Source organism: Chelonia mydas, chromosome 7 (genome assembly GCF_015237465.2).
Source record: "Chelonia mydas isolate rCheMyd1 chromosome 7, rCheMyd1.pri.v2, whole genome shotgun sequence".
Lineage (NCBI taxonomy): Eukaryota > Metazoa > Chordata > Testudines > Cheloniidae > Chelonia > Chelonia mydas.
The window spans coordinates 122,564,113-122,588,341 of record NC_057853.1 but is presented as its reverse complement, the minus strand read 5'-3'; the positions used below and the strand labels follow the sequence as shown (position 1 = coordinate 122,588,341).

The following is a 24,229-nucleotide window of genomic DNA, read 5'->3' as shown; positions in this document are numbered from 1 at the left end:
CCACCCAGGGGTCTGCTGGCATTGGGCCCAGGGGCTGTTTTCAGTTGCTCACTTGGCCCCCAGCCCTGCCAGGTCCCACCTGGGGTTGGGGTGGATGGGCAGACTGAGCGAGGCGGTGCTGCGTGGGGCGGCCGTCCCTGTCCTTACGGGCTGTGACCTTGCTGCTGGGCCGCACAGAGCTGCGCTGCGGGACACGGCCCCCGCCCCTGCTGCAGGATGCCCCCGGCCCCACCCCGTGCCTGTGGGATCATCTCTGATGGCACCTGGGCCCCGTCCTGCCCGTGTCTCCTGCAGCAGGTGCCCCAGGGTAGAGCCCATGGGGCTGAGCACAGTCAGTGGGAGCTGCAGGCCCTCGGGGGTTGCAGCCCTTTGAGAGGCTGCCGGGAGACGTGTTTTTTGAGGCGAGCCTGGCCATGGGTCTGTGCGGCATGGGACCCGGGCAGAGCCAGGCTGCAGCCTGCAGGTGCTGGGCACAGCACCCTCCAGCTCCACACAGCCAAACCTGGCTGCCCTTGGGAGCCGTGGGACACGTGCTTGGCTTCTCCCTGCTCCCAGCCCAGGGTCCTGCGCAGTCCCCCGCAGGGAGCTGGCTCCAGGCCACACTGCCCCCCTGGGTGTCGCTAAGGAGTGGATCCCTGGGGAGGCCTGTTGTTGCCAATCAGGGACATTGTTCCCTCCTGGAAAGGCTCCATCAGCCCTGGAGGATTTTGCCTGCAGCTGGGCGGGGGGGCAAGCTGGAGAGAGCAAGAGCTTCAGGGAGCGAGGGACTGCCCAGAGTGTGGGGGTGCCAGCACCCCCCTGCCCAGGGGCACCCACAAGGGCCAGGCTCTGTCCTGCCACCTGCCCATGCAGACTCTGCCTCCTGCATGAGCCTCTTCCCCAGGGCAGGGCTGGGGTGGGGGTGGATGGTGTGGGAGGTGCTGGTGGAGGTGTGTGCAGTGTGACAGGTTTTGCTAATTAATGGGCTTTTCCCTCCCAATCTTGCCAAGGAGCCCTCTGATGTATTAGTTTAATTAGCCAAATCCGAGGGCCGGGTGCGCAATGAGCTGGCCCCGCGCTTGGTGCCGATCACATCCTCCTGTCTCAGGTAATGACAAGCTAGTCTCAGGCCGAGTCCTGAGCCTGCCAGCGGCTGGTCAAGTTGAGCCCAGGGGATCCAGCTGCCTGCCTGTCTCTGTTGTGATGCACACCTAGTCCTGTTGTTAATGGCCCCAACAGCACGGGCGGCTGTTGGCTGGTCTCGGGGGGAGCCATGAACCTCCACCGAACGCCCTTATTGCACAGGGTGATCCAGCCGCTCCCATCTCTCCCCACGACCTCGCAAGGGAGGGGCTTTTCTAGCCCCCAGGTCCATAGTGCTGGGCATCTCACACCAGTACTCTGTTTACCCTCGCCCCAGCCACCAGGCCGGGCGCCCCACGGCCAGAGCGACAGAGTGGCCAAGGCCACACAGGGTCTGCCGCAGAGCCAGGAATCGACCTCCAGGGTTGCAGGCCACTGCCTGAATCACTCAGCGAACCCAGCCCTCGTCTCCCGGGGGGGGGGGTGTCCTTCCAGCCTCTCAGGCCAGCAGAGCACGGCCTCTGTTACTGCCCCACAGTGGGTATCTGGCCTGAGCTCACACTGGGGCACCTGTGGGGCTGCCCGTCCCTGGGCTAAGAGCCAGGCCCTTTGGTGATGGCCTCGCTGGCCCTGAGGGCATTGGAGCTGGGGGCAAAGGGCCAAGGGGCACACAGCTCTGCTCAGTGTCCCTCTGGCTCGGAGCCAAGAGGCTGCGTTATGCCCCCAGAGGAGCTGCTGCTGCGCCATGGGAATGGCTCGGTGTGACGTTCCCCGGTGTTATCTGGACCAGAGATCTGCTGGGTCACTCCAATCCGTGACTCTGGGAGCCAGCCTGACCCTGCTCTGCTGTGAGAACCCCCACGCCTGGGCTGGTCACGCACAGCCTCTGGCGTGTCAGCTGCGCCTTGGATTGTGCAACCGAATGACACTAGCCAATAGCTCCGGTCCCAGACACAACCCCAGGAACCGCCGTCTTGCAGTGTCCAGTTATGCCCCCGGATGCTGCAAGCTTATGAGTTTGTCGATTTCTTTGTTAAATTGACATACACCAGGTTTGTTATCCCAAGCGGAGTCTCTGACACGCTGCAAACCAAACGCTGCTTCAGGTAGAAGAAACCAACAGATTTATTAAGTGATTGACCAAGTCTGACTTATATTTTGACTTATAAACGAAATAAAAGCAAAACTCATTCGAAGCTGATCTTAACGCTTTCAGTGCCCTTACAAACTTAGATGCTTCTCACCACAGGCTGGCTGGTTGCCCTTCAGCCAGGCTCTCCCCTTTGATCAGCGCTTCAGTCACTTGGTGGTGGTGTCTGTGGATATAGATGGAAGAGAGAGGAAGAGCATGGCAAACATCTCTCCCTTTTATCATGTTCGTTCTTCTCTCTTGGCTTTGCCCCCTCCTCTTCAGAGTCAGGTGAGCATTACCTCATCGTAGTCCCCAACTGGCCATGGGAAGGGGGGTGACTCACTGGAGAGTCCAACAGATCCTTTTGTTGCCACCTAGGCCAGCGTCCTTTGTTCCCGTGGGGCTGGGCAGGGTTTGTTCCATACCTGCCGTGATGAGGTGTGAACTGCCTCTGCTCTTGGAGAGTTTTTGCCTGGGCTTGTTTTAAGCCATGAGGACACACTCAGCCTCATAACGATGTACGTGTAACTGTATAACCTATAACACTGCTCAGGGCATCACAAGCCTTCCGAAGACACCTGATGTGACAAACTTTGCACTGGATACCACACAATCTTATAAGGACGAACATGGGGCTGTAGAGTGTTCCCATGAGGTACAAAGTGTCACACTCCGCCTGGCCTGTTACTGGGAGCACCGTGCTGCCTGGCTGGGACTGACCAGCTCCTTCTCAGGGGCTCTGGCTTCCCCCTCTAGAAATTGCCTGGGGAATTTTGTACTACAGACCCCACCCTGGCTGCAATGATCCAGCGGCTGTCCGGGAATCATTGTGCCCATGCCCTGGGAACTCACTGAGTGAGGCCAGCTCTGCCCTGTCTGTGCAGCGCCTGGCACCTCAGCCCAGTCCCAGCTGGGGCCTCGACCCTACCATCGTACACGTCCCGTTTGGCTCCAAGCCATGCTGTCCACACATCTCTCTCGTGCTGAGATTGGGCCAGGTTCTGGAGTCTGCCAGGCGCGGGTGAGTGGGAGCTGCCAGCCAGCCCTCCTGAGCGTGCCAGCCGCTGAGAGCTGGCACTGCTGCAAGACAAAGTCCTTTGACTTCAGTGATGTGCCCTGGGTGTGAAGCTCAGCGGCTGGGAAGACGCTGGTCCTGGCTGAGTGGAGGTGGGGAGCCAGCAGCTGGGCTGATGGTGGTGCCTCGTGAGGGGCTGCGGGCATCCCCGTCCGTGAGTGCTGAGCTGCCCTAGGTGTCTCAGGGCCAGGGCTGCCGGGGGCTGAGGGCAGCTCTCACCTGGTGCTCCAGCCTGGCAGTTGGCCCCTCCTAGGGGCATCCCCACTCTGCACTTCCTCCCTGCCCTGGGGAGGGTGTTAGCGCCACGCTGGCTGCTGCGTGCCGGGGCTCACAGCAGCAAGGGTCCGGGTGGCTGTGGGTTCATCTCAGGGACTCCCAAGGCCCTGGAGCACCTGGAGATGGGACTGGTGCTCCATCTCCTCCCTGCTGCCTCTCCTGGGGTGTGGTGGAGCCAGTTCCCCTGGAAGAGCTGTGGTAAATGGAGAAGGGGGGGGTACTCGGGGGGGGGGGGGGGTACTCGGGGGGGGGGGGGGGGGGGGACACCACCAGAGTGAGGGGCCAGGAACTCTGTGTCTTCGTGGGGAAGGCCTGGGGGCCCCAGCGGGGAAGGCTGGGAGTACAGGCAGGAGGCAGGTGTAAAAGCTTTTTTGGGAGTGATTTTGTTGTTGGAATAAATCCAGCCCAGCAAGGGGTGCTGCCGACCTGGAGGAGAACTGTTTGAGAGAGCCAGAAACATGGGGAAACTGAGGCAGGGCACTGCAGCACCACCCTAGGCCCCAAGGGGGTGCTCAGGAGGCAGCCAACTCTGCCACAAGCCCTGAATCACAACACCTGGGCGCTTGAATCCATGGAGTCTGGAAATGGACCCCTCCTTGTTCTGCCATTCACACGCCCCTTCCAGCCAGGCAGCTCCTATGGCCGGGGTGACCTTTCACCCTATGGCCATCCGGGCTGTCCGGGGGACCGGCTGGCGTCCGCAGCCCTGAACGCCCTCCCGGGGTTGCCCCAGAGGCTCTGCTGCAGCCGGCCTGTCCCCGGGAAATCCCCTGCGCCCGCTGCCAAGGGGCGTCCGCGCCCGGCTGGCTGAGCTGGGTGTGGCTGAGCCAATGTTGCCAAGGCTCCTGCTCCCCCCGGCTCAGCCGGCAGGGCTCCTCTCCGGCTCTTGCCAGAACACAGGTAGACCAGACCAGGCGGAGGGCCTCCCGCTGTGCGGGAAGGGGCTGCCGCCCTCGGGGACTGTGGCTGGCTCTTGCCCCGTCAGGGGGTTCACAGTCGTCAGCATTTCACTGGCGGGTGGCCTGGGGGATGTGCTCATGAGCCATGGAGAAGTCTCATTGTTTACACTCTGCAGCTCTTGTGGCAGAGAGTTCCACCTGCTAACGGTGCTGAGTGCGGAATCGGTTCCTTCCAACGTCCTTGACCGTCCCCTTGTTCCAGCCAGTCACCCTTTGCCAGCACTGGGCTGTGTCCCCACCCCCGCTGAGCAGATTGCTGCTCCCCTCCCCACCCCCCCGGGCCAGCTCTCCAAGGCTGGACTCAGCCTGTGCCCAGCTGAGCCCTTCTCTTCCTGCTCTCCCTCGTGAGACGGGTCTGGGACACGCAGGCCAGAGCACGTCTTCCTTACAGAGCATCACGGCGTAATGTCAGCAGCGCCTGCCTCGCTCTGGGTCTGCTCCTGCCCCACGGCCCTGTCCGGGCACAGCTGTGCACAGTGCGAGGGCTCTGTGGAGCTGCCCCGCGGGCACCAGTGCCCTCCGCTGGGCGAGAGCTAATGCAAAGCCTGGGCAGGCGGGAGCTTTTCCCGGGCAAGTTGCCGTTGCATGGCCTGGCCCCCAGCGGTGCTGGGTCTGGGACGCTCCTCTCCTGTCTGACCTGGCTCACGTTGTCCTCGCTCAGCCCGGCCTGCTAGACAGCGTGGGCCCCTGGCCAGCCTTGCAGCCCTGCCATTTGCCTTCGGCCACAAGAACAGCCCCACTCCGGCCCCAGGGGGAGCTGCAGGGGGGGACGGGTCCCAGGCCCAGCCACGCAGGTGCCTGCTGGCCAGGTCTGTGGGTGCAGGAGCCGGGGAAGCTGCCCAGTCTATGGGCTGGGGGCTCTCAGGTCGTGGTAGTCTCAGCCATGTCCCCGGGGCTGAGGGCCAGGGCCTGGGGAGCTCGTGCTGCGGTCGCTGCGCTGGGCTGGGCAGGCCCGTCTCCCGGCCCAGCCTTGCTGTCTGGTTGCCCTGCGCAGCGTGTGGCTGTGCTCCCCCAGCGGCCTCGCCTGGTCCCCGGGGCCTGGTCCGCACGAGAAAACGGGCACCCCAGAGCCAGCTGCACCCTCGGCGCAAGTGGCTCAGCTGCCTGCCCTGGGCCAGCTGGGCACGGGACCGGGCCAGCCGGGCACGGGACCAGTCCCTGCCTGGGGGCACAGGCCAGCGTGGACAGGCAGCCAGGGCGTAGCCCAGCCCTGGGTGCCGGCTGTAGCGCTGACCTCCCCGCATGGGGGCCTTTGAGGGGCTGAACTCTGGGGCAGCTGGGCCTGGGGGCAGGGTGGGGGCAGTGATGTGATGGCAGCTGAGGGGCAAGGGATGGGTGTGGAGGCTCAAACAGCAGCATGCTCTGGCTGGTGTCTGGGGGGGTGGGGTCCTTGGGAAGCCAGAGGGTCCTGCCCCCCAACTCCACAGTCAGACGCAATTCTCAGCCGGCCAGTAAAACAGAAGGTTTATTAGACGACAGGAACATGGTCTAACACAGCTTGTAGGTGCAGAGAACAGGACCTCTTAGCTGGGCCCATTTTGGGGGGCAGTGAGCCAGACAACCCCGTCTGCCCTTCACTCCATGTCCCAGCCAGCCCCAAACTGAAACTCCCTCCAGCCCCTCCTCCTCTGGGCTTTGTCCCTTTCCTGGGCCAGGAGGTCACCAGATCCCTTTGTTCTCCAACCCTTTAGCTCTCACCTTGCCAGGGGGAAGGGCCCAGGCCATCAGTGGCCAGGAGACAGGGTGTCGCCATTTATGTACCCTGGCCCTTTGCTCTGCAACCATTACACCCCCTTATCCCACCCCCTAGGGACTTAAGAACTGCCTAGGGGAAACTGAGGCACCCCTACAGTATTCAGAGGAACCATTAAGAACAGTCCCGCTTTGTCACGGGGGGAGGTAAAGGGCCGGGAGGCTGGGCAGGGGCCAGGCGCTCGGGTGTGGCCCAGGCTGAGCCCCATATGGGTCTGGTTCCAGGTGCCGAAGATGCTGTGGCTGCTGCTGTGGCTAGCGTGGCCCGGCGAGGGCTCCCAGCGTGGCGAGGCCACGTTCACGGCCGTCACCAGCCATGTCCTCCCGCCCGACTACGACAGCAACCCCACGCAGCTCAACTACGGCGTGGCCGTCACCGACGTGGATGCCGACGGGGACTTGGAGATCGTGGTGGCAGGGTGGGTAGCGGGGGGTGGGGGAGCAGGGTCCCTGGTGCTCCCGGTCCCACCCTTCCCTCCGCCCTGGGGCTGGGCCAGGGCTCGGGTGCCCAACCCTGGCATGGGATGGGGCGGAGCTGAGCTCCCATCCTGGCTGCCCGGCTCCCGGGCACTGTCTCTGGCCTGGGGCGTGTCTGGCTGGAGGAGGTGCTCTGGGCCGGTGGCAGGGCCCCGGCGAGGGAAAAGCCTCTGGCAGCCAGCGCCCTGGGGAGGTGTCACAGGGGCCCGTTTGTGCATTTCACTCCTCCGAAAAAGAGCAGTGCCCCAGGACAGGGCCCCGGCTGCCTGCTCCCGTGCCCAGTCTCCAGTGGGCTTTCCATGGCACGCTGGGCTGCCCTTCCGCCCCTGCCATGTCTCCCCAGCCTGGCCGTGTGGGGCTCCCGCCCCACGAGAGAGGCCCGTTGACTCGGGGACTCAGCCCCACCCATGACCCACTCGGCCTCCAATGGGAGATGGGGGGTGGCGCAGGAAGGGTGGCAGGGTGCCCGGGCCTCCAGGTCCCTTCTGCAGGGCGCTACCAGCTCATCCCTCTTGGGCTGGGGCCCCACTCACCTGTGATGCTGCTGATGGGCTGGAGGTTTTGTATAGCCCTTTACTGGGGCCCCCTCAGCAGGGCCCCTGGGTGCAGGCCAGCCCTTTGCTCCCTGCACACCCTGTCCTCTGCAGCACCCATGGGAGCTGGCTGTGGAGGGGCCTGGCGGTGGTGCACTGAGGGAGGGAACCTGCCAGCACTGCGTGTGGGGGGGGGTGCGTGCCCAGGGGTGTCTGCACACGTAACCAGCTAGGTCTGTGGATCTCGTGGCCCTCGGTCCATCCCCCACGGATACCCCCACAACCCAGGCCTGCCAGCCCCGTCCAGCGGCTGTGGGGCATGGCTGCCTGGGCCCTAGCCGCTGCGTGGAGCCCTCCTGCTGCTCGCTCCTCCCACCCACAGCAGCCCCAGAGCTGGATCTCTGGGTATCACCCCCAGACCCTTGTCGTGGCCCTGCCACCGGGCCCCCCAGCGCCAACAGGGGGAGAAGGGAAGCCAGCAAAGCCCAGCGAGAGCCGCGCTGCCCAGGCCAGAACCCTGCTGACACGGCCGACCCGCTTGGTGTGCCCCGCATCGGCCAGGGGCTGGAGGAGGCTCGCAGGGGGGCTAATGGCAGTGTAGACCGCCTGAGAGGCTGTGGCAGGTGGGAGAGCCGGAGTCACGCCCGGGGCTCAGTGTTTAAAGCCCCCCCCAACACACATTGCAGGGGGCTGAGGTCCCTGCCCCCCCTGCCCCGTGTGGCCTCGTTTGGGCCCTGTGGGCACTTGGAGGCGGGTTCTGGGCCCCGTTGCAGCAGGAACCCACAGCATGCCCCATGGGCTCCCCTGCCCATGGATCTGGCTGGGGGCCCAGCTGGCGAAGGCCCCATCAGACAGTCGGGCTGGAGGTGCCTGACCAGGGAGTTTCCATCTCTGCCGTGGTCTCTGTGTGCCAGGCTCTGGCTTCCAGCTGTGCCCTGCCCCCACCCTGGGGCAGCTGAGGACTGGTCTGTCCCTACCCTGGGGGACCCTGCTGGGTGGCCAACGGCCTGGCCAGCTGGGGCGGGGGGGGGGGGGTTCCCAGCTCTGCTGCTGTTGCTTGGCTGGGTAAGACCTGGCCCTGTAAATGCCCATCCTCACCCAGCCGAGGTGCTGCCCCCCGTTTTCTTCCCCCCCCCCAGCCCTTGCTGTGCCCGAGTCGGATTATCTCAGAGGGACAGCTCCTGGCTGCCCGCAGCACCCCTGGGTGGGTGTCTCCAGGTGAGGGCAGCGCGGGGGGCCATGCACCCCCGGGCACAGCAGCAGCTGCTCCCCGTGCTCCGGCTCGTTCAGCGGTGCTGGGAGGTGGTGACTGATCGTGCCGAGCAGACGGACAGGGGCTTTCCCTCGTTAGGGCGGCACGGGGGTCTGGCTGGGTGGCGGGAGGCTCGACTGCTCCCCCACGAGCAGTGCCCCGTGCCACGGTCCGGTGTGGGGGAACGTGGGCCTCACCACGCTGGACAGTGCCCGCTGGCCTGCCCCCACTACCCAGGAGTAGGGGTGGGGCTGGAGCACTGTCCCTGAGGCCTGTATCCCCTGAACAAGAGAGGCCCAAGCAGCACCCCCGGAAGTGCTCCCCCCAATCCCACGATGGCCCTTAGCCCTGCCCTGACCGGGCTGCTTGGAGGGACCCCAGCTCAGCCAGAGCCCCAGCTCCCGGGGGCTGGGGCATCAAGGCCTCGGCTCTCGCCGCGTGGGGCAGGCATGTCGCGGGGGGGTAGTCTGCGTTCCTGGGGGGGTGCGGCTGGGCTGGAAGTGCAGGCTGTTGCTCCTCCCTCCCCCGGCCCCCGGGAGCTGGGCTGCTCCCCTCCCATGCTGTGCGGAGCAGAGTCAGCAGCCGCTGGAAGCAGGGTTGTGTAACCAGCCCTGGCGCCACTTGTGTAATGTGTTTACTGGAGCTGAGGGCAGGGCAGGGCCCCTCCGGGGTGGGCAGAGCTCAGCCGGGGTCTGTCTTGTTCCAGGCCTCCCCAAATCTCCTGTGGAGGGGCCTTGCCCTGCCGGCTGCCACGGCGCCCAGGTCCTGCTCTAGGGCTGCCCCGTGGCTGGAGGGGGCAGGGCACGGCACGGAGTCTGCAGAGGGGCGAACGCTCCGCTCCTGGCACTGGGCCATGTCCTCCCCCAGGCTGTGCCCCAGGGGCCCCAGCAGGGCAGCGCCCCGACCTGTCCACAGCCGTGCCCTTGGCCGGCAGGTGCAGCCTCTGGGGGGAGCTGCTGAGTCCAGGGCCCGACCACCCTCTCCCCGAGCGCCCAGGCTTCCTCCGGGGCAGCAGGGCCCAGAGAGGCTCCTCTCCCTCCGGGGCAGCCGCCTGGATCGCTGGCACCGGAGCTGTGGGCCTGGGCCCGGCCCCCTGTGGCTGCCCCTCACTGTGCCGTGCTTGCCCCTGCCCTGAGGCCATGGTGCAGTCTTGCTCCTCCCTCAGCTGGGGGGCCCAGCCCCACTGAGCCTTGCCTGGGGCAGCCAGTTCTGGGGTGGTGAGCAGAGGGGCCAGCCCTGCTGCTGCGCCCAGCTGTTTCCTTGCGTGCTGGCAGGGTGCTCGGGGGGAGCGGGCAACTCTGACCGCTGGAGCCTGTCGGCCCCACGGCAGGGCAGAGGCCAGATGGGGCCAGTCACCTCACTCATGCCAGGGAGCGGCATCTCTGAGCAGCAGCAGGCCACTTGGGTGGCCCGGGCAGCACCCACTGCATTCATGGCCTGGCCATGTGGGGCAGAGGGGTGGGCAGTGACCCTCCACCGTTAGGGGCCAGGTGATGGGGGTGATCCTGCAGCGAGGGTACATGGTGCCTCCCAGGGCCTGACAGGAGGTGGGGGGGGCATGGGGTGTCTCCCCCGGCCATGCCTGCAGCTCCCCCCGCTGCCCGGCTGGGACCCCCTGCCCCGGCACTGCTGTGTGGCAGGGCTGGAGGTGGCCACCCTGATCCTCCCCTGCTGGCGCTCAAGCAGGCGGGCGCGGTGCCAGGCCCCGTGCTGCCAGGCAGGGTGGGGCTCAGTTAGGGGCAGAAGCTGCCCAGCACCTCACCACCACCCCCAGCTTGTTCCAGGATCCCCCCCAACCAGCAGCACCCCCGCTTGGTCCTTCCTGCCCAGCCACTGCCGCCCTCCTGCCTCTGGGGGTGCAGGGAACGAGCTCCTGCCAGCCAGGGCTTGCTGTGGGGGGCAGTTGGAGAGGGCGTCCATCTCCCTGTGGGGCTGGGCACAGCCTGGTCCTGCCCAGCCCTCGGGCTCCAGGGGTTCCTGCTGATTTCTAGATTCCTGGGCCAGCGGGGATCACGTAGCCTGAGACTGCCCCAAGCCATTCCCCAGCGCCGCGGCCCCTCCGTGCTGCCCCAGCCCCCGGGCAGCGGAGGGCACGCTCTTCCCTGCAGCCCCTGGTGAGCGCCCGGCAGCCCTCCAAGCTGGCACCAGGCGGGCGGTGCCACTCCCTCCCCATGGCAGGGCTCAAGTGGGGGCTTCAAGGAAAGGGCCTTGGGGCCACCCCAAACCCTCTGGGGGCCCAGGCCCGCCTTGCCAGCCAGCCCCAAGGCACAGGCTGGGGTGGGTCCCCCATGCCTGCCCCAGCGCTCCCGCTCGCCCCCCAGGTACAATGGGCCCAACCTGGTGCTGAAGTATGACCGGGCGCGGCAGCGGCTGGTGAATCTGGCGCCGGACGAGCGCAGCTCCCCGTACTACGCGCTGCGGGATCGCCAGGGCAATGCCATCGGCGTGGCAGCCTGCGACATCGACGGGGACGGGCGCGAGGAGATCTACTTCCTCAACACCAACAACGCCTTCTCGGGTGAGCTGCACCCGCCCCGCCACCGAGCCCAGGGGTCAACCCCCCCGGGGCCCCCTGCGCCACCGAGCCCATGGGTCAGACCCCTCCCGGGCCCCCTGCACCACCGAGCCCAGGGGTCAACCCCCCCGGGGCCCCCTGCGCCACCAAGTGCATGGGTCAACCCCCTCCCCGGGCCCCCTGCACCCCGCGCCACCGACCCTATGGGTCGAACCCCTCCCGGGCCCCTTCACCCTGCACCACCGAGCCCATGGGTCAAACCCCTCCCGCGCCACCGAGCCCATGGGTCAAACCCCTCCCGTGCCACCGAGCCCATGGGTCAAACCCCTCCCGGGCCCCCTGCACCACCAAGCCCATGGGTTGAACCCCTCCCGGGCCCCCTGCGCCACTGAGCCCATGGGTTAAACCCCCCCGGGGCCCCCTGCGCCACTGAGCCCATGGGTCAAACCCCTCCCCCCCCCCCGGGCCCCCTGCACCACTGAGCCCATGGGTCAAACCCCTCCCCCCCCCCCGGGGCCCCCTGCGCCACCGAGCCCATGGGTCAACCCCCTCCCCGGGCCCCCTGCACCCCGCGCCACCGACCCTATGGGTCGAACCCCTCCCAGGCCCCTTCACCCTGCACCACCGAGCCCATGGGTCAAACCCCTCCCCGGGCCCCCTGCACCCCGCGCCACCGACCCTATGGGTCAAACCCCTCCCGGGCCCCTTCACCCTGCACCACCGAGCCCATGGGTCAAACCCCTCCCGGGCCCCCTGCACCACTGAGCCCATGGGTCAACCCCCTCCCCGGGCCCCCTGCACCCCACGCCACCGACCCTATGGGTCGAACCCCTCCCGGGCCCCTTCACCCTGCACCACCGAGCCCATGGGTCAAACCCCTCCCGCGCCACCGAGCCCATGGGTCAAACCCCTCCCCGGGCCCCCTGCACCCCGCGTCACCGACCCTATGGGTCGAACCCCTCCCAGGCCCCTTCACCCTGCACCACCGAGCCCATGGGTCAACCCCCTCCCCGGGCCCCCTGCACTCCGCGTCACCGACCCTATGGGTCGAACCCCTCCCGGGCCCCCTGCGCCACTGAGCCCATGGGTCGAACCCCTCCCGGGCCCCCTGCACCACTGAGCCCATGGGTCAAACCCCTCCTGGGCCCCCTGCGCCACTGAGCCCATGGGTTAAACCCCCCCGGGGCCCCCTGCGCCACCAAGTGCATGGGTCAACCCCCTCCCCGGGCCCCCTGCACCCCGCGCCACCGACCCTATGGGTCGAACCCCTCCCAGGCCCCCTTCACCCTGCACCACCGAGCCCATGGGTCAAACCCCTCCCGCGCCACCGAGCCCATGGGTCAAACCCCTCCCGGGCCCCCTGCACCACTGAGCCCATGGGTCAAACCCCTCCCGGGCCCCCTGCACCACCGAGCCCATGGGTTAAACCCCCCCGGGGCCCCCTGCGCCACTGAGCCCATGGGTTGAACCCCTCCCGGGCCCCCTGCGCCACTGAGCCCATGGGTTAAACCCCCCCGGGGCCCCCTGCACCACCGAGCCCATGGGTTAAACCCCTCCCGGGCCCCCTGCACCACCGAGCCCATGGGTCAAACCCCTCCCGCGCCACCGAGCCCATGGGTCAAACCCCTCCCGGGCCCCCTGCACCACCAAGCCCATGGGTTAAACCCCCCCGGGCCCCTGCGCCACTGAGCCCATGGGTTAAACCCCCCCGGGGCCCCCTGCGCCACTGAGCCCATGGGTCAAACCCCTCCCCCCCCCCGGGCCCCCTGCACCACTGAGCCCATGGGTCAAACCCCTCCCCCCTCCCCAGACCTCCTGTGCCACCGAAGCCCATGGGTCAAACCCCTCCCGGGCCCCCTGCACCCCGCGCCACCAAGCTCATGGGTCAACCACCCCCCCCCGGACCCCCTGCGCCACAGAACCCATGGCTCCTCCACCCGCCCCACCACTGAGCCCATGGGTCAAACCCCTCCCGGGCCCCCTGCGCCACTGAGCCCACAGGTCAAACCCCTCCCGGGCCCCCTGCGCCACTGAGCCCACGGGTCAAACCCCTCCCGGGCCCCCTGCGCCACTGAGCCCATGGGTTAAACCCCCCCGGGGCCCCCTGCGCCACTGAGCCCATGGGTTGAACCCCCCCCGGGCCCCCTGCACCACTGAGCCCATGGGTCAAACCCCTCCACCCTCCCCAGACCTCCTGTGCCACCGAAGCCCATGGGTCAAACCCCTCCCGGGCCCCCTGCACCCCGCGCCACCAAGCTCATGGGTCAACCACCCCCCCCGGACCCCCTGCGCCACAGAACCCATGGCTCCTCCACCCGCCCCACCACAGTGCCCATGGTCCTGCACCCCCCACCACAGAACATGTGGCCCATCCCCTCCACGCCACCACAGAGCCTGCACCCCCTGCCATGGAGCTGGCCCCCCATTCTCTGCCCAGCTCCCCCATGGATCCTGAACCCCAGCCACCCCCGCAATGCCACCCCACATGGCTAGGGGTGTGGGGGTCCCTGTGTTGAGCATCAGAGGCCTGAGGGTCCCCGGGAGGGCGCATAGACAGCTCTGGACTGGGAATTCATGGGGGGGCCGGGGGGGGGAAGTCCCCGGAGGCATCCGGGGCACCCGCCCTGGGCCTGCCATGCGGCGCTGCCGTGACCTTCGGCGCATGAGGGATGGCTGCAGCCTGGAGTTAATTTCTCAGTCGAGTGACTCCATTGATTCATGGCCGGGACGCGGAGACAGCGCAGCCGCTGAGTCAGCAGCGCCTGCGGCCCCCAGCCCTCCCCGCCGCGCCGCGGGCCCACCGTCCCTGAGGCCCTGCTGGGACGGGGTCCCCTACCCACGGGGGTGCTGTGGGGAGGCCCCAGTGCAGGGCCCTCTCCCCAGAGCCAGCACTAGGGTCAAGCTGGGGGCAAAGAGAAACGGGGGAGAGGGGTGCATGGTGCATGTCCCAATACCCCCAGTCTGGCACGAGGGGGTGCTGCGGGGCGCTGCTCACCAGGCCGGGGATGGGCTGACTAGTTCCCATAGCCCCATCCCCAGGGTAGCGATAGGGGCTGTCCCTTAACCCCTCGTATGCCCCACCTCCTGCCATGGCATTTGAGGCGGCTGCCCATCTCACACCCCTCGCACAAGGCCAGGGCAGCTGCCTCTTATTCCCTGCACTCCATCTCCAGGGGCCAGTGCTTCCCCTCAGGCCATGGCCCCCGGCTGCCCTGCCCTGGCCCCCCGACTGGCACTGCAGGAGTCTGCCCAATGCTCCACGTGCCCCTGGCCTCGGCCTGCCCCTGCAGTGACCAGGGACGGTGATGGGGCACCTTGCCAGGGAGTGGGGAGGGGTGTGACGGTGTCAAGTCGCTGCCGTGGTGGGAGCAGTGCCAGAGTCATGGGGCCTGCCAGTGCCCTCAGCTGCGTGTGGGCACATCGCCAAGTGCGACGGGCAGGTCCAATGGCTCGCCAAGGGCCTGACAGCCCTTCCTCCCCTGCTAACGGCCTGGCTCCTGGAGGCAGGGGCCATTGTGCGCTGGAATCTCCTCCAAACACCTGGCCCCAGTGTCTTCCCTTGGAGACAGTCACCGGCACGCTGGACAGCGCCAGCCTGCCCAGCCACTGCAGCTGGAGCTCACGGCGGCCCGTCCCTGCCTGGGGGGGGTCTGGTCATGGGGGGGTCTCTGTGGGTTGGGCCCACTCATGCTCTGCCAGGCCCCCGGTCTTGCTGGGTACCTCCACCTCTCCCTTGGGGCTCTGGGCCCCGGTGCATTGAGCTCCGAGCTGGGGCAGGGGCTCTCCTGGCCTGGCTTTGGTGCGGCTCTCGGAGCCACTAACAACTCGGGGATGCGTGTCTGAAATGGGGTCCCCCAGGCTCCATGGGAAGGGCACAGGCCCCCGTCAGAGGGGTCCCCCCTTGTTTTTCTTGGCATTGGGGGCCCTGCTGAGTGGGGGCCATGTGGCCATCAACCTGAACTCCTCACCATGGATCCGTCTTCCTGACACACCTAATTACCCAGGCTGCAGCTGCCAGCGCGTTGCCTGTCCCTAAATCAAGCAGTCCCATTACTCCTGTCGGCTGGCCTGCGGCCGCGGGCCCTGCCATTGATTTCCCCTTCCGCTGCTTGATCTACGAGGCTCTGCACAGCTCACCTTAATGAGTTCGTTCTGCCGGGCAGCCCTTCGCTGGAGCAGCCCCTGCCCCTGCGCCACTGGGCACCAGCCCCCTGGAAAGGCGAGCGGGGGCTGGGGGCCGGGATTGAGGGGCCCCGGCGGGGCTGGGGGCCGGGATTGAGGGGCCCCGGCGGGGCTGGGGGCCGGGATTGAGGGGCCCCGGCAGGGCTGGGGGGCTCCAGAGAGCAGGGCCTGGGTGCTGTGACCTTGGTGGACTCCCCAGGGCAGTACAGTGGGGGTTCTGCAGCGCCCCCCCCACACGTTGCCCCCTGCCCGGGCAGATCCACGCCAAGCCAGCTCCTCCCCTGCTCCTCTCCCTGCACACTTGTGCTTTCAGCAAAGAATGAATGAGCCTCTGTGGGGCCTGCCCCCCACTCGCCCCCCTGGCCCTCTCTCCCCCCCAGGCCTGGCCACCTACACGGACAAGCTGTTCAAGTTCCGGGCGGGGCGCTGGGAGGACCTCCTGAGTGACGAGGTGAACCGGGCCGTGGCCAGCCGCTTCGCCGGGCGCTCGGTGGCCTGCGTGGACAGGGCGGTGAGTGGGCAGCGAGCCCGGCTGGTGGCCCGCGGGGCTGAGGATGTGGGCGCAGCGGGGTCATGGGGGTGTGGGGGGAGCTTCCTTCCCACCCGGATCAGGCTCTGTTCCCCAAACTCCCCCCCGCTCCCCTCCCAGGCTGTCACTGGTTGTGTGGGGACGAGGTGGCACTTCCGAGCCTCTCCCATCCTGGCCTCAGCCCTCTGCCCCCTAAGTGCCCCCCCCCCCGGCTGCCAGGGCCCCAGCTCCCTCCTCCACCCCCCCCCAGCTGTTAGGGGCCTGGAGCCTTTCCCTGGAGTTGTCTCCCGGCTCTCGGTGATTTATGCTCCTGTCACCTGCTCTTTCTTCTTCCTCCTCCTGTTCCTGCTGTTTGTTTTCCAAGGATTATCACTAAATCAGGGCCCGGCTGCTGCAGGGGAACAATGGGAGGGGGCGGGGAGTGTGGGGGAGCAGGCCTACCCAGGGGATGGGCTGGGGTGCAGAGCCAAGCTGTGGGGTGTGGGGGGCAGGGTGGAGTGGGTGGGGTAGTAGGTGGCAGGGGAGCAGAGCCGAGCTGCGGAGTGGGGTGTTTGGGGGTCAGGTAAGGGGAAGTGGGGCTGTGCCATGGGGTGAGGACTGGGGAGGAACGGGGTTGGGGGAGATGGGGGCAGGTGGAGGGGAGCGGGACTGCGACGCGGGGGGCAGCAGGGCAGAGCCGTGGCGCAGCGGGGGACCCGGGCGGTGGGGGGGATGCAGCATGAGCATTCCCAGCATGCGGGGGGGGCAGCGGGACAGACACCGAATCTTGCCAGGTTCCGGGCCTCGAGTGGCTCCCCCGCCCCAGGCTCAGCCCTCGAGCGACGCGTGGGGCCCGGGGCCCTGACATGGCTGCAGCCCCCACGCCACCCCCCACCCCTGCTGCGGGACTCTCATCCGCTCCCAGCAGGGCTGGCCAGAGCCCGCAGGCTGCGGTGCCAGCTCTGGGGAGGGGGCTGCCCCCAGGACCCTGCCCAGCCCAGGTGTCTCCATCAAGGGAAGCCCCTTCCTAGGCCTGCTGCTGCCCCAGCCAGGGTGTCGCAGCCGGCTGCAGGCTGGCGAGCCGGGGGGACCCTGCCCAGCCTGGCTCTGCCCTTACCCGCCCGCCCCTTGCCCGCAGGGCTCCGGCCGATACGCCATCTACATCGCCAACTACGCCAACGGCAACCTGGGCCCCCACGCGCTGCTGGAGATGGACGTGGCCGCCAGCGACCCTGCCCGCGGCATCGTGGTGCTGGCCGACGTGGCTGCCGAGGCCGGGGTCAACAAATACACAGGTCTCGGGCAGCCTGCGCGGGGCTGGGACACCGCGGGAGGGGGCTGCGTGGGGACGGGGTGCTGCGAGAGGGGCCCATGGAGAGGGGGCGGTGTGGGGAGGGGGTGCTGCAGGAGGGGCCCGTGGGGACGGGGTGGCCCGTGGGAGGGGGCAGCGTGGGGATGGGGTGCTGCGGGAGGGGCCCGTGGGGGGGGGGGCGCGGGGCTGCCCATAAAGCGGGTGCCATGCCTGGCACACATGGTGCTGGGGCTGTCTCTGGGCTGGGTGACAGCACCTCTGTGACTCCTGCCCAGGAAGGGGGCTGCATGAGGACGATCCCGAGTGCGAGGGGCCAGGAGCCAGGGCTACCCCGCCCCCAGTGGGGAGTCTGGGCTCCAAAGTCTCCCCCTGGGCTGTCTTGCTCCTGCACTGGGGAGCCGGCGGGAGAGGCCCCCAGGGGAGATGAGGGTTAGAATGGGGTGTCTCTGTCTGGAGGGGCAGACGCCCCAGACGGTGGTGGGGTCTGTAATTAGCTTTCACCAGGCCAGTAACAAATGTGGACTCCCAAAGTCCTAAACGGTCTTACTGTGGAGTCCCAGGGAGTCCCCTTGGGCTCTCCAGCCTAGCGCGCCCCTGACCAGCCGCACGGCCTCATAACGTACCCCCAGAATCACAACGTTCAAGCCGCTTCCAGTCCCCAGAGAGCGGTCGCTTCCCCCAGCTCGGCTTGTCCCCAGGTCTCACACCAGGGACCGTGGGGGAGCCGGCCCTGGAGCCAGCTCCAGCGAGGAGATAGAGACAGTTCTCAGCGGGCAAACGGCCACTCCGAGGAGCTTGTCTGATTCCAAAGCTGGCAGAGCTGCCGTTATCTCCATGCCAAGTGGCTTCCAGGGCTGACCCACGGCTAGCAGGGCCGGGATCTTTGCCTCCTCAGGGTCCAGACAGTGGGAAAGAGCCTCAGTTTCCCCTTGTCAGGGATATGTCGCCCCTCCAGCCCAGAGCCCAAGCAAACTCACATAGGTCTCTGCTTCCTGGAGATCAAGGAATGCAGTGAGCAGGGTGCCGCATTTCCTGCGGGGGCCCCCCGTGCGCGGGTCAAGCCTTCGGCTTAGGGAAAGCTGCTTTGGCTGATGGGGGAGTGTGACGAAGTGGGGATTTACCCTTGTTATGTAGTATGTGAGTCTTACTCGTTAGCCTAGGTGAGTTTTACTGTTTTGGATGAATACTACGTGTGCCTCAGTTTCCCTGTGTGCTGCACCAATACCTTGGTGGTGAGAATAGGGGTCTGTGACTTTGGCCGTGTGAGCGGTTTGGCAGGCTGCTCGCAGAGAGGAGACTTCACCGGAGTCCTGCCTGGCTTCGTAGGGAGCAGGTCCAGAGCATCGCCTGGGGACTCTGTGACAACATGGCAAGAAGCTCACACGGCTTCCACCTTCCTGGGTCTGATCTCGGAGCATTCAGCATCCTCTGCCCCTCCGTGCGCTTCCCACAGCGAGTCCGCCCAGGTGGGGTCCTGGGGGGGCCAGAGGGTCCTGCCTCCCAACTCCGCAGTCAGACGTGACTCTCAGCCACCGTAAAATGAAAGGTTTATTAGTTGACAGGAACACAGAGGAAGGCAGAACTTGTTAGCACAGAAATCAGTGACTTTCAGCCAAGTCCATCTTGGGGAGTCCTGGGTCAGATGGCCTGGACTCCCCCTCTTCCAGTCCCCCAAGCAGACTGCCTGCTTCCGGTGACCCGACCTCAGACCCCCATCCCCATTGCTCCTCCTCCTTGTCTTTGGCTTGCTTCCTGGCAAAAGTCACCTGGTCCTCACCTGGTTGCATCCCCCTCCTGGTTCTGAAGGGCACCGGTGTCACGGGGTCCCCGGGTGATGCTCTGGAGCTGCTCCCTATGAAGCCAGGCAGGACTCTGGGGAAGTCTCCTCTCAGGGAGCAGCCTGTCTGCAGGACACACAGCTCACCCGGCTCCATCTTCCTGGGTCTGACCTCGGAGCCTTCAGCATCCTCTGCCCCTCCGTGCGCTTCCCACAGCGAGTCGGCTCAGGCGGGGTCCTGGGGAAGCCAGAGGGTCCTGCCCCCCAACTCCACAGTCAGACGGGACTCTCAGCCAGCCAGGAAAACAGAAGGTTTATTAGGCGACAGGAACATGGTCTAACACAGAGCTTGTAGGTGCAGAGAACAGGATCCCTCAGCTGGGTCCATTTTGGGGGGCAGTGAGCCAGACAACCACGTCTGCCCTTCACTCCAAGTCCCAGCCAGCCCCAAACTGAAAATCCCTCCAGCCCCTCCTCCTCTGGGCTTTGTCCCTTTCCCGGGCCAGGAGGTCACCTGATTCCTTTGGTCTCCAACCCTTTAGCTCTCACCTTGCAGGGGGGAAGGGCCCAGGCCATCAGGTGCCAGGAAACAGGATGTCGGCCATTCTCTGTGTCCAGACCCCTGCACACACCTGCCCTCTAGGGCTCTGCAGTGATCATACACCCTTACCCCACCCCCTAGATACTTAAGAACTGCCTAGGGGAAACTGAGGCACACCCACAATATTCAGAGGAAACATTAAGAACAGTCCTGCTTCATCACGACCGGTCATAGCATACGTGCAGGCAGCTGGAGCAGCCTCACCTGCCCCAGAGGTCTCAGCCAAAGTCACATGCCCCTATTCCCACCACCAAGGTATTGGTGCACCACACAGGGAAACTGAGGCACACACAGTATTCACGCAAAACAGTAAAACTCACCTAGGTTCACCAGTAAGGCTCACGTACCCCATAACAAGGGGAAATCCCCACTTCGTCAAAGCCGCAGAGGGTGACAGGCAGGCGCTCGCTGAGTCAGGACCCTCAGCATCCCCTCTGCTGTCTGCTCTGAGCGTGCTTGGCACAGGGGAGCCCAGACACTTCGTGTTAGCGTCTGGTGAGGCCTGGGCCCTTGGCATGAGCTGGCACGCTGAGAATGCTGCCCAGCCCTCTGGGGCCTGGCTGGGGCATCCCGGGCAGACGCCAGGGCCTCTGGGGCGGGGTCTGAGTGGGGCAGCGTGTGAGTCCCCTGTGGCCCATCCCCAGGGTGCTGAGCACGTGGAGGGGCCGGGGGCTGAGCGGGTGCAGTGTGGGGGTGGGAGCTGTGCCCTGCTCCCAGGCTCTGCCCCCCTGGAGCCCTCCCTGGGGGCGGTGGGAATTGCCCCATGGGCAGTAAATTGTCTGTGATTAGGAGTGTCGTTACCATGGCGACTGTAGTGCTTCGGGTGGAGGTGACCCCTGGCCCCTGCTTAGCGACTCAGGCCTGGTCTGCCCCCCGGGGCATGCCCACCCCAGGGGGGCCCCCATGGCTGTGCCCAGGCCTGGCAGAGAGGGGGCCTGGCACCCCTCCAGCCACGGGCAAACGCTTTGGGCACCGCTGTGGGGCTACAGCGAGGCAGTGCCAGCTGGAGCCTGAGGCTGGCGGGTGGGGGTCTGCGCAGGGGTCCAAGGGGTGACTGGCCACTGGGGAGTGCAGAGAGGGCCGGGGTAGTTTCTGGCGGGTGGGGGTCTGCGCAGGGGTCCGTGGGGTGACTGGCTGCTGGGGAGTGCAGAGAGGGCCAGGGTAGTTTCTGGCGGGTGGGGGTCTGCGCAGGGGTCCGAGGGGTGACTGGCCGCTGGGGAGTGCAGAGAGGGCCGGGGTAGTTTCTGGCCGGTGGGGGTCTGCGCAGGGGTCCGAGGGGTGACTGGCCGCTGGGGAGTGCAGAGAGGGCCGGGGTAGTTTCTGGGGGGGGGGGGTCTGCGCAGGGATCCGAGGGGTGACTGGCCGCTGGTGAGTGCAGAGAGGGCCGGGGTAGTTTCTGGGGGGGGGGGTCTGCGCAGGGGTCCGAGGGGTGACTGGCCGCTGGGGAGTGCAGAGAGGGCCGGGGTAGTTTCTGGGGGGGGGGTCTGCGCAGGGGTCCGAGGGGTGACTGGCCGCTGGGGAGTGCAGAGAGGGCCGCGGTAGTTTCTGGCGGGTGGGGGTCTGCGCAGGGGTCCGTGGGGTGACTGGCTGCTGGGGAGTGCAGAGAGGGCCGGGGTAGTTTCTGGCCGGTGGGGGTCTGCGCAGGGGTCCGAGGGGTGACTGGCCGCTGGGGAGTGCAGAGAGGGCCGGGGTAGTTTCTGGCCGGTGGGGGTCTGCGCAGGGATCTGAGGGGTGACTGGCCGCTGGGGAGTGCAGAGAGGGCCGGGGTAGTTTCTGGCGGGTGGGGGTCTGCGCAGGGGTCCGAGGGGTGACTGGCCGCTGGGGAGTGCAGAGAGGGCCGGGGTAGTTTCTGGCCGGTGGGGGTCTGCGCAGGGGTCCGAGGGGTGACTGGCCGCTGGGGAGTGCAGAGAGGGCCGGGGTAGTTTCTGGCGGGTGGGGGTCTGCGCAGGGACCCCGGGGGGGATCTCAGGGGCAATGATGGGTTGGGAGTGTATGGGGGGCAGGTGCCAGAGGGGCTGCACCTGGGCCGTGGGGGGCAGGGGTGAGCGGGGGCTGCATGAGAGGGGGTGGGGGAGGGGAAGGTGTGGGGCCAAGCAGGAGGGAGCGGAGGTGGGAGTCGGCGGCTGAGGGGGGGGAAGGAGGAGGGGCACGTGTGGGGCTTAGCGGGAGGGGGCAGGGTGGGAGTGGAGGCCTGAGGGAGGAGGGGAAGGTGTGGGAGTAGGGGGCGGAGGGGAGGTGTGGGGCCGAGCGGCAGGGTGGGAGTGGGAGTGGGGGGCTGAGCAGGAGGGGGAGGGGATGGGGAAGTAGGAGGGGAAGGTGTGGGGCAGAGTGGGAGGGGGCAGGGAGGGAGCCTGAGGGAATGAGGGAGGGAGGGGGGAATGTGTGGGGCGCAGAGAGGACAAGACGGCCACATGGGGCCGAGTTTGCTCCGGGTGCCCTGACCAGTGCCCTGCTGTCCCCAGGCGGCCGTGGGGTGGCCGTGGGCCCCATCCTGAGCGCCAGCGCCTCGGACGTATTCTGCGATAACGAGAACGGGCCCAACTTCCTCTTCCACAACCAGGGGGACGGCAGCTTCGTCGACCGGGCTGCCAGCGCCGGTGAGCAGCCGGCGGTGGGGGCGGTGGCGTGGCCGGGGGGCCAGCCCTGGAGCCAGAGCGGCCGAGCGATACCCCCGAGCGTGTTCCCAGACCTGGGCCCCCCGAGCAGGTTCCCAGATGTGGGGCCCGGCTGACTCCGCGCTGCGACTGTAACACGCTGAGCCGAGGGCCGCCGATGAACCGTGCGGGGGATCGCAGCGGGTTAAGGAGCCGTGTCCGGGGCGTCCACTCCCAACCCGGGCAGCTCCCCCCGCCTCCCTCCCCCTCCCGCTCGCTCTGGGGGGGCAGCTGGCTGCATGCCACGCAGAGCCCCCCACGGTGCCCGGCCCAGGCGGAGATGGGGCTCCCTCTGCACTGGAGCTGTCCTTGGCCCCACTCCCAACCAGTCTCCTCTGCTGCCCCGCAGGCCTGGATGACCCCTACCAGCATGGACGCGGCGTGGCCCTGGCCGACTTCAACCGCGACGGCAAAGTGGACATCGTCTACGGCAACTGGAATGGGCCCCACCGCCTCTACCTGCAGATGAGCGCCGGCGGGCGGGTCCGCTTCCGGGTGAGTGTGGGGCACACACGCTGCCGAGGGGACCGGGACCAGGCCCCCAGCTCCCCCAGCCTTCCACACCCTCCCCGGGGGGCTTGCTGTCCCAGCTCTCCCTGGGGGTGGACATTCACTGCTCCTTCTGGGGAGCCCAGAGCCCGGCCAGGCTTAGGGAGCCCCTGGGTTCCAGCTCTGTCGGGCTCCGACCCCGTTGGTCCGACTCCCAGTGAGAGCCCCGACTTCTTCCAGCAGCCCCCTCTGAGCCCCCCACCCCCATCCCAGCCCTTTGATCTCCAGCTGGGGGGCGTGTCTCAGCCTCCCTGCGCAGAAGCGGGGAGATCTCTGTCCCCTGGGGTGCTGGGTGTCAGTGTCCTGGGGACTGGATTTGCCGTCGGCATCTCAAATCTCCACTGATCTGGGGCCAGGCACAGACAGCCAGGCGACGCCCCACCCTTGTCTCAGCCTGTCCTGAGAGGAAAGAGTCCTATCCCACCCATGGGGGAACAGCACAGAGGAAACTGAGGCACACCACATTCCTAAAGATATCCCTTGGCACTTCCAGCTGTGCTGCCCAGCCCACCGAGCGCTGCAGCTCCCCCATCCCTCCATGGCCCTTGTTATGCTTATAAGAAGCACACAGGATCTTTTTTCAGGGGAAAAGGCAATATGCCGCGTTTACTGAAGATACAACAATTAGCATATACATTCTCTCTCTCTCTCATGATTTTCCTTCCTTGGGACCCATGAGGTCTGCACCCTCACGCTGTAATCAATCATCATCTGACGAGGGCTCGTTTTCTTACATTGTACTTCTCATCCTGGATCTTGTTCTTTCATCAAGTCTCTCAGGGAGTTGCCCCAGGCTGGTTTTGATCATTGCTACCTTGTCCCCATTGATGGGTGCCCATCTCATCTTTTGAGTCATCAATCTGCCTTCCTCTGACATCTCAAATGGGGCATGTTGCAGCCTCCTGGTGCCCTTGCATCTGTGTCAGGGTTCCCTCCCCACTCTGAACTCTAGGGTACAGACGTGGGGACCCGCATGAAAGACCCCCTAAGCTTATTTCTACCGGCTTAGGTTAAAAACTTCCCCAAGGCAAAAATCTCTATTTGTCCTTGGACTGAGGTATGCTGCCACCACCAAGTGATTTAACAAAGAACCAGGGAAAAGGAGCACTTGGAGTTCCTCTTCCCCCAGCAATCCCCCCAAGCCCTTATACCCCCTTTCCTGGGGAGGCTTGAGAATAATATCCGAACTAATTGGTTACAAAATGATCAAAGACCCAAACCCCTGGGTCTTGGAACAATGGAAAAATCAGTCAGGTTCTTAAAAGAAGGATTTTATTTAAAAAAAAAAAAAAAAAAGAAAGAAAGGTAAAAATCATCTGTGTACAATCAGGATGGAAAATACTTTACAGGGTGTCCAGATTCAAAACACAGAGGATCCCCCTCTGGGCAAAACCTTGAAGTTACAGAAAACAGGAATAAACCTCCCTCTTAACACAGGGGAAATTCACAAGCAAAACAAAAGATAAACAAATCCACCTTGCCTGGCTTACCTACACTGGTTGCAATATTGGAGACTTGGATTAGGATGGGCTGGAGAAGATGGATTTCTGTCTGGCCTCTCTCAGTCCCAAGAGAGAACGGCCACACAAACAAAGAACCCAAAACAAACAGTC

General features: G+C 66.1%; 1 protein-coding gene across 3 annotated transcripts in view; it reads left to right on the top strand.

Annotated features, from left to right (window-relative positions):
* The window catches only part of CRTAC1 (cartilage acidic protein 1), a 38,733-nt gene that overhangs the window by 2,191 nt on the left and 12,313 nt on the right, over positions 1-24,229 (top strand). For all 3 annotated transcript variants that reach the window (XM_037905495.2, XM_037905498.2, XM_037905496.2), the window contains exons 2-7: positions 6,482-6,675; positions 10,840-11,036; positions 15,596-15,726; positions 16,862-17,018; positions 21,876-22,010; positions 22,417-22,562. In XM_037905495.2, the coding sequence (XP_037761423.1) occupies positions 6,491-6,675; positions 10,840-11,036; positions 15,596-15,726; positions 16,862-17,018; positions 21,876-22,010; positions 22,417-22,562 (951 nt within the window). In that variant the 5' untranslated portion in view covers positions 6,482-6,490. The remainder of the gene's footprint in view (positions 1-6,481; positions 6,676-10,839; positions 11,037-15,595; positions 15,727-16,861; positions 17,019-21,875; positions 22,011-22,416; positions 22,563-24,229) is intronic.